Source organism: Scatophagus argus, chromosome 13, assembly GCF_020382885.2.
Source record: "Scatophagus argus isolate fScaArg1 chromosome 13, fScaArg1.pri, whole genome shotgun sequence".
NCBI classification, from domain to species: domain Eukaryota; kingdom Metazoa; phylum Chordata; class Actinopteri; family Scatophagidae; genus Scatophagus; species Scatophagus argus.
The window spans coordinates 7,244,302-7,253,067 of record NC_058505.1 but is presented as its reverse complement, the minus strand read 5'-3'; the positions used below and the strand labels follow the sequence as shown (position 1 = coordinate 7,253,067).

General features: G+C 44.6%; 2 protein-coding genes across 2 annotated transcripts in view; one reads left to right on the top strand and one right to left on the bottom strand.

Moving 5' to 3' along the window:
• Positions 1–128: 128 nt before the first annotated feature.
• clul1 (clusterin-like 1 (retinal)) lies at positions 129–5,216 on the bottom strand. Its single transcript, XM_046409138.1, has 9 exons — positions 5,130–5,216; positions 3,740–3,880; positions 3,275–3,423; positions 3,030–3,200; positions 2,098–2,524; positions 1,742–1,864; positions 1,436–1,650; positions 569–747; positions 129–354 (listed from the first exon to the last, which is right to left on the bottom strand). The coding sequence occupies exons 2-9, from the start codon at positions 3,840–3,842 to the stop codon at positions 339–341; spliced, it is 1,383 nt and encodes a 460-aa protein (XP_046265094.1). The 5' UTR covers positions 3,843–3,880; positions 5,130–5,216; the 3' UTR covers positions 129–338.
• Positions 2,410–8,766, top strand: part of LOC124069732 (collectin-12-like) — a 44,884-nt gene continuing 38,527 nt past the window's right edge. The window contains 2 exon segments of the mRNA XM_046409140.1: positions 2,410–2,547; positions 3,374–3,468. Coding sequence (XP_046265096.1) covers positions 3,414–3,468 — 55 coding nt within the window. The 5' untranslated portion in view covers positions 2,410–2,547; positions 3,374–3,413.

The window sequence follows — 8,766 nt, the reverse complement described above, 5'->3', positions numbered from 1 at the left end:
CAGACCTAAGGCGTAGAGGTTTTCTGGTACACCAAAGCCCAGTGAATCATCGCCACCTTATATAAGACTCCTCCTGGGGAACACACCTGCATTTTTTTTTATCCATTAAATCACAACCCCTTGCTTTTTTTAAACTTGTTTTTTATTTATTTACAACATTTGACAACAAGTATGATGTGCCTTTTCTTCTTTTACAATCAGCTTATAACAGTAATGAATATGGTTCAACTTGTGTATTTACATTTGAAAGCAGGTTACGCTACTGTACAAGGAGCAGAGTCTAGTTCTGTGCTCAGAGGAAGTGCTGACAGGAGCTCAGAAAGGGAGACACTGTGGGTTTACTCATCCTCATACCTGCAAAGAAGGAGAGAAGGTGTGTCTGAGTTTTAAGTTGTATAACAGTAAATAATAGAGTAAAGCATTACAATACCTTAGGACAACTTTGTTTTTAAGTACAGAAAATCTACTACAGAGGGTCAAAGGAGATGATTGTTGACACGTCCTTGATGGAATTCAACCCAGTGATGCCTTAAGCGTGTGGTTCAGTGGAGGTCAGTGAAGGTCTCACCTGACCATCTCCTTGTACTTGTTCAGAGCCTCCTGGGTCACGTACTGGATGAAAGCTGGGTCCTGTAGTTCCAGCTCCCCAGGAACAGACAGGATAAGTGGGGGAGAGTTCAGGATGTTCACCTCCACCCTGGTCTCAGTCACAGATTCATTCTGTTCATCGCGGCTCTTTGGCGCCACCTGGAGGGTGAAGGAAGAAAAAGTCTTTTCTTTCTTTATTTCTTTCTTTTTTTTTTATTACATCAACTGCTGCCAACGTTACTGAATCCAGGCTACGTTTTTTTCCCCACATATCTAAAAATATTCCAAAGATATGTTTCTCTCCACTTGGCATTTGTTTGTTTTGCATATTTAGAAGATAAGTTTGTAATTTGGCTCACACGTTTGATTCATGAGTTAGACCAGATTATTTGTATTCAGTATTTAAGGGTGTGGTGGAAATCTTCTGCAGATAAGAACATGATCAACATAGAAGGATGCATTCACTCTCTGCTTTTATGTGCAGTAATTGCTCCATTTTTTCCTTTAATATGAGGTTTCAGCAGTCAGGAAAGTTTCAGTCTCTGTGGTGGAAAATTTTTATCATTTTGTTACTAGAGTGAATTGAGTGCTAAGAAAACAGTAAGATTGGAACAAACACTCTTTATTTGAGCTGAAGCCTCATATAAACTGCAGATGGTTTTTGATGTTTTTGCTCAGAATGACGGCTGTGGATGACGTCTCTTGTCTGCTATGAGTAGAAACATAAGAAGTGATGTCTTGATGTTCGGTATGACCCGGAAGGATGATAAATGCACCAGGAAACAACCTGTTTCAGTGCCATATGGGCATGTGAGCGCTCAGCTGCCTCCCTTCATCTCCTTCTCACCATGGTGATGTGGAAGATGTTCTCAGGACTGCTGCTGTTGCTCACAGCTTGAGCCACCCAGCTGAATTCAGCCGCCATGTTGCTGAGCCAGCTGACTGTTTCATCAGTGTGGCGCTGGACAATAGACAAGATCTCATCATACTGCTCTTTGGACACATCCAGCAGCTGGGAAACTTCATCCAGCTCCACATGCAGTTCCCGGACACTGGGGCACTCTGGAGACAGGAAGGGAGGGGGGGGGGTCAGATGAGCTGCCATGTGCAAAGATGAAGCGAATACGAGCTGTCAGGGTGGTGTCAGCTTCACCTGTGAGCAGGGCTCCCTGGCAGGCCTCACACTGGTTCTGGAGCTGCCAGCACTCTGAGGTCTGTTTGCGAAGGTCTCGGCACAACTTCCTCTTCTGCAGGAAACGGGGGAAACCTTCCCTCGCTGCACCAAACAAACACTAAAACTGTTAGTGTTTTTTGTTGATTGGCATTGCTTTGAGATGTTTATTGTCACATTTAATTTTAAAAAGGAAGAAATCAGGGTCTCTGTCATGTGATACTTGTAAAATATGACAGGTTCCCACATTTCATTCCCACCAGTCATGGCAGCAGCTGATATTAGAAATTCACACACATAATCAGAAATATTCAGGCCTCACTAGCACCTCCCACTACCTTTCTTCTTCTCCTCCTGCACTGCCTCGTGGATGTCATCAAACGCCTGAGTCACCACGGCTCCGAACTCTTCCACCACGCTCTTGCCGAAGTCAAAGAACGAGTCCAGGACCTCCTCCAGTCCCACACCCTGCAGGAACCCCGAGTCTCTGCTGGGGTTGTAGGGATCAGTGGTGGCCTCCTCCATCAGGGTGTCGTTCAGGAAGGTCTTCTGGAGCATATTGTCGAGCCTGGTGCCCATCATGGAGACCAGGGCGACGCTGCGCTCGACCAGCGTGCCCACCTTGCTGATCAGGCGGTTGAAGGAGTCCTCGATGCGGACAACCTCGGTGTCGTCGGAGCCCTGATTCACCAGGATGTCCTCAGCATCGATGCGAGGCTCACGGGGGCCAAAGCGCCTGGACACCCTGCGGAACAGGTTGTCCACCTGCAGTATGGAAAGTAATGGAGGTAAGTTTGTTTTTACGACTGTCTGAGACTCGCAAGGTGAGTAGTTGGGCTCAAAATAAGACAAAAAAAGCAACCCAAAATCATGTCGACTTTTTAAACCGTAGCTCTACCTTTTTAAAATTCCCGAAAACAATTTAAGATGAAACTGAATTGACAACTCGTGGCCCTTACTGCTTTAATGAAGTGTCAAAATAAGACGCAGCTTCTCATGAAGGGGTCACAGGCTTGTCTCAAGGGGGATATACGAATGTAAAAGAAAATATTGTGCCACATTCTGGTGTTTTACATTTACGATTGTTTCACTCACTTATTAGAAATGCGTTCAGGTGCATTTATTTGCACTCTTTTGACTGAACTGGCTGAACAGAAATAAGGCGAGGGATTTGACTGGAAATAAACTGTAAGGTTTCCCCCCCGCACTCAGACGATTTCGATACTCCTTGCTTTGTAGGAAAGGCAGAGTGGAGGTGTAGTGTTCACACCTTGGCATGGAAAGCTGCAAATCCCCTGCGGCAGGTGGAGGTGTAGAAGTTTTTACACACGTCCTCCAGACAGGGCCTGCACTCCTCCCACTCAGACTGCAGGGAGTCTTTACACTGCTCCTCCGCCTCCTCCAGCTTCTCAGTCACCTCCTTGGCGAGCTGCGCTGCCCCCTGGTGGCAGACAAGGACACGTTTTCAGCTGTTTGCTTTTCGGCCTGTCTCTCTTAGGTCGGTGATGGTCTTACCGTCTTCTTGTCACTGCTGTGTTTGAGGGACTTCATGAGGTGCTCGTGCTTCTGCTCGTTCCTCCACATCACCTCCTTCATCTGTTTCACCCCATACAGAGCCCTGCTCACCTCCTCATCCACCAGTTTCTCGCCATCCATGGACAACTCTGAGAGGGGGGAGAGAGAGAAGGAGAAGACAAAACAAAACTTTGGTGAGGTGTTGCATCTTACACCACATTTTTCATAGTCAGAGCAAGAATATAAAATATGTGATTTATATGGCACGGAACAACACTAAGAATCATAGAAAATATGTAAAACTAATTGGATGATTCAGTCATGATGATTGTGTGTCACTGTATTTACCAGAAGATACAGATGTTTGCCAGCTGTTGACACTGACTGAGGCACTTCCCAACTGACTGCTCATATGCTGGTATATTTAAACTAAAGATGCATTTAAGTTCCTCTGTGCTGACTCACGTTTTAGGGTGTCCTCTGAGATGCCTCGGGGTTGGTCCTCCGGGGCAGAATAAAGGACCCCCAGCGTCACCGCCAGAACGGCCAAACAGAGCAGGAGCTTCATTGTTGAGCTCAGCGTGCTGGTCGTCCGGACTGTGCGAGCTGTTGGATGAACACATTTACCTTAAGATCACGCAGAAGCATCAGTGCAGGTTCACACATACCCAAACTGTGTGCAAGTAGGGAAACTTAAACAGCAGGTGTGATCTAGTCTGGCCCAGAGGATCTAACAGGATCTGTGTCAACAGTGCTGTACATGGTCACAAGTAGGTCGGCCACTGGGTGGCGCTACACATCTGTCTGTGCCTAAAAAAACAAATAGAAAAACCCTCCCTGTCCTTAATACTAATAACTGGAGCAAGGTGTTAGTATTAGCTGGTTAGACTACAAAGATGTGTTTCATGGGAACCTTTAATGGTTATACTGGTGATACATGACAACCTAATACCATCTAATCAGATTTTGAACTTTAAAGCAAGTTCCTGTAGCATTCGGGGGCTCTGAGACGAGTATGTAGACAGCTGGTGCTTTTATTTACAGACGCCTTTTTTTCCATTTGAGGCAAATTTTCAGTCCTTTTGTCTTTGACTACATCTTTATCTTTATCTCTACTACTTATATTGCTTTAAGTGTTCACCCACATGTCAAAGTAGCTCCACAAACAGTCTAAATGATTCTTCTCTTTACCTCTTCTGTGGACGTTTGTGTACTGCGTCAGGTCATTAGACTGACTGATACCATGAAAAGGTCAACAGCAGGGAGTACGAAACCTGTTAAGATGCATCACAGGGCTCACCTCTCCTGGCAAGCCATGTTTATGTCCGACCCATCTGCCGTGGCAGGAGGTCGGGCTCCTTCGAGTCACAAACGAACATAAGAGACCTTGAGGGGCTTCTGATGTTATAACTCGTGTTTACGTATTGATTTCGAAAAACAAGGTAAACTCGCCTGCCTCCCTTCAGGGGACCCTTCCCCTCAGGAGTTACACAAGTTGGCATCCAGCTGGGATTTACAGTAAATGAGGATGTACTCGCTTGACTTAGTTCATTATGGGCTTAAGTTGCCTACTGACGGCATATCTAGCTGTTATTTCTGACAGCACTAAAGACGAGAGCAAGCAAATCTAAACATAAATATGAGTGTAATTATGAATTAAAGCAAACGTCAGCAGCAGTTCAAACGATGAGACAAATTTTTAAACTTAAGTTTGTCAACCTGATATTCACTATAATGGCATCAAGAAATATATGACATCACTAAATCATTAAGCTTAATCAAAGCTGAATCAAAAAAAAAATGCAAAAACGACCAAATGAGGACCTGCAGTGACCATCACAGCAGATAAACTCACCAGTAGCTGACTGTCGGTGCTCCTCCACCGGCAGGAATAAACAAAGTGCTCCGTGCGGGCAGCAGTCGTCAAGTTATCTTGATCCGGCCAAGTCTATTTGTGCTCCTTCCACTCGAGCTTTATCCTATTACAGTATTTGCTTCATGTTGATGCCGGTTAATCCAGCATTCAACGCGCCTGTTTTGCATAAGGGGTTGCTTAGTCATGTCAGGCGTTAACCTGTTGTTTTACACACACAGTCGATCTGGTCAACCTGCTTTCTCTGCACTCTGTTGTACTTTATGTGGCATATGTGAGTTTATTTAGTATGTTTAGTCTATTTTTTCCCACTAACAGTTAGGTCTTGTTTGGTTGTTTGTTTGCTTACTTTTGACTAACCTACACTGCTGTAATGGGCTACTGGGTGCTTGAATTTCCCTCGGGATCAATAAAGTATCTATCTATCTATCCCTCTTCAGAAAAGTGTATTAATTATATAGGTGGAAACACACATGAACACACACACAGAAATGTCATATTGCCTGTCAAATAAACTGATGCAAAGTACTTATTTTTGAGTAGAACTGCAAAACTGTTGTTTGTACCAAAAATACTTCATGTTAAGATTAATGAAAGTTTTTTTATTTTTCAGTAAACGTATTGATCTAATGTTTCGGAAACATTCACAACACACCCAAACATTGAAACATATAAAATGAACGTGTCTATCAGCTCCCCTCGGTGGGAAATGCTTAGTGCAACGCTCTCGCACACGACTCAGTCCTAACATGTAGAGAGGTAGCGTCATCGGTGCGAGCTGCTGTCTGTTGTTTGATTGATGAAGGAGTTATGGGAATATTATGATGTACTGAAGAAGAGATCACATGATCAGAGAAGATTTGCTCGACGTGAGCCTTAAGAGCGCCAACTGCTGCAGTGCTGCATCATCCTTTAGAGGCCACGTGCAAGCAAACCACATTCACAAGAGCTCTTATTTTGAAGTGATAGATAACTTCAGTCCGTGTAAACTGCCCCCAGCTATTCTTGGATCTATACCCAGATGTGAATCCAGAGTATTTTTAGTAAAAGGAAACATTCCTCACGGTAGGAAGTTGTTTAGCATCTCCACTCCTGATGGAATGTGATGGACTCGGGGGGTGAAAGGGTTCCTCTGTCCCCGTCTCTTCTCCGGTGCCCCATCTACCTCAAAAATGTGCCCTCTTTGCATGCTGTGACCCAGAAAATGGGGTCCTCACCGGATAATAATCAAAAACAGCCTGTTCAGCTCAGCTCAGTCTGCAGCCTCGCTGACACCTTCAGCACCTGGTTCCTATAACACCGCAGGGAGAAACGTTCTTCCCATGTTCTCCCGTGGTTGACCTCTACATAAAACAGTTGACAGTAAAAAGGTCTGAGGATACATAGAAGGATAAACGTAAATCACATTAGACGTTGTTTGTGCACAAGTTGAACTTGAAGGAATTTATCCAGGAGAAATATTTTTGTTTTTATTTGGTCAAGTGCACTTTTTGTTTAAGTTTAATAAACTTCAGGTCCATATAACCGACTCACGATGTGGGCTTGTGTTAAGTTTTGTGGTATTGATGAAAGCTTGGAGTCTGAAGAGATAAACAGGTGCAGGGGATAAACTGCTTTACAGAGACCTGAAGTAATGGATGAAACAGTTTAGGACTGGGAACCAACACGTCGGAAAGCCATGCTGAGTTTTGTCTGATGGGACAGGATGTTTATATTGGTTCTTTCAATATAAAAGCTCAAATGGGAACGCTTAGTCTTGCTTAGTCTGTTAACTCCATGTTTAACTAACAGCAGATTTTAAGCCTCCTTGGGACTCTGCGTTACAGTCGCATGCATAAGTTCTTCTATTTTTCCAACTTACATTAACAGTGGATCACTCTGTGTAATGTGTGTAAAGCTGTAGAGATTTTTAGCATCTTTAAGCTCATCTTTCTGGTTTTGAGGCTCAGAACTTTGCTGATTTGGGTTCAGTCCCATCACTCTTAACAGCACTGTTTGTCAGTCACAGCAGGCAGCTGTTGGCAGAGAACAAGCTCTGATAAACCTGCTGTACACCACCTGCTCAAAGAGAGACAAGGTAGCGACTGCCTGCTGGAAATACCAAAGAGCTGAGGTATTTATTTTAGAGGTGGTAAACAGAGCTAAAAGAGTGTATACATTGGACTTCCTTTCACCTGGTGGTCAGAAACATGACTCCAAATGCATGATCATGTTGCTCTGTGTCTGCTGGATGTGAAAACAGGCGACTGATTACTAAGGCTGCACATCCTTGACAGCTTGTTACTGCCTCCAAGTGGTGAAGACATTAAATAATCTGGCACCTGCATATTATTTTTTTAGACGGTCAGTTGTAACTGAAAATTTAAATGAGATAAAGTCCGCTGTAAAGCAGCCCACGTTGTAAATCAGTAAAAGTTAAGTAGGCTACGTAATTTACACTTACGTTGACTTTTGTTCTGCAGTCACATTTCTAACACGGCCGATCTTTTGAAAATATAACTGATAAATATATCAGTTTATCAAACGGTGTTCTCAAGCTGAATACTGAAAACTGAAACCTACAATAACAACACGGTGGTTTTGATGGGGGAAGAAAAGTATGCGTTTGTTTACAATGCATGACAAACACAACACATCGGTGCTTTTATTTTGACATGTCGCACAAGCGGCTGGAACCCGGTTTTAGTCACGGATTTGCTATACAACGCTTTAAGTCCAAACCGACTCTGTTAGTAGTGCTTATTCAGCGCCTTTGTGAGCAATATTTAACGCGCACACACACACACATACACGCGCACGCACAGGTTGTGCAGACTGTGCGCGCAGATGTGGGAACACGTGGTTTGTCCAGGCAGCCCTACGGGCGCACCACTTCCTCTCACGTTGGGATTCCTGCACTTTTTGAGTTTACTCCGGTTACTGCAGCGGGTACCGCAGGAGCGCGGAGCTGCAGCTGGATACACCGACACCTCGGCAGCTTTCCCAGCTGCCAGATAAATAAGAAGACAGTTTCTCTCTCTGTCTCGACCTCTCGTAGCTCCCGTCTGCGTCCCCGACGTGCAACAAACTCCTCTAACTTTTTTTTTTTTTGTGCTGCAGCATCTGAGGTGCGACACTGAAGTTACCTGCGCCGTAGGAGATCGGCTCTTGGTGGTGGTGGTGGGGGGCCAAAACAAGAAAGAAAAAAACAAAACAAAAACAAAACAAAAGCCCCGGATGGAGCTTGGAGTTGTTATTTCATACTAACTCCAGAAAATAGTAGTGGATACTGGGATACCCGGCGGCCCAAGGTGCAGTGCGCTCAGAAGGAGGTTTGGGGCAAATGCCAGTGCGATGCTGTGGATGTAACTTCAAACAAGAGCTTCTCAACGGTAGAGTCCTGTGAGCCACAATGAAAGGTAGGCTCATTTGGAGGCATGGATTAGTCAGAAAAGCAGAAGTTAGACTGTCTGTGGCACCGCGGGGGGTCGTCGGCTGTGTTTTCTGCTCGTGTACCAACGCCGCTCTTTTCTTTGTCACTTTTTCTGCCTCTTTCTCTCAGTGTGAGACGTGAGGAATGCGTGGGCTACAACTCGCGTCTGACATCTGCTTTCAATTACGGGACTCTGTTTGGGTTTTG

Excerpts from the sequence above, each read along its gene's own strand:
- clul1 (XM_046409138.1), bottom strand. The coding sequence starts at position 3,842 with ATGAAGCTCCTGCTCTGTTTGGCCGTTCTGGCGGTGACGCTGGGGGTC. Across the intron at positions 3,201-3,274 it reads ACAGCAGTGACAAGAAGACG|GGGGCAGCGCAGCTCGCCAA; the intron begins GTAAGACCATCA and ends GTCTGCCACCAG. Across the intron at positions 748-1,435 it reads ACATCTTCCACATCACCATG|GTGGCGCCAAAGAGCCGCGA; the intron begins GTGAGAAGGAGA and ends TTCACCCTCCAG.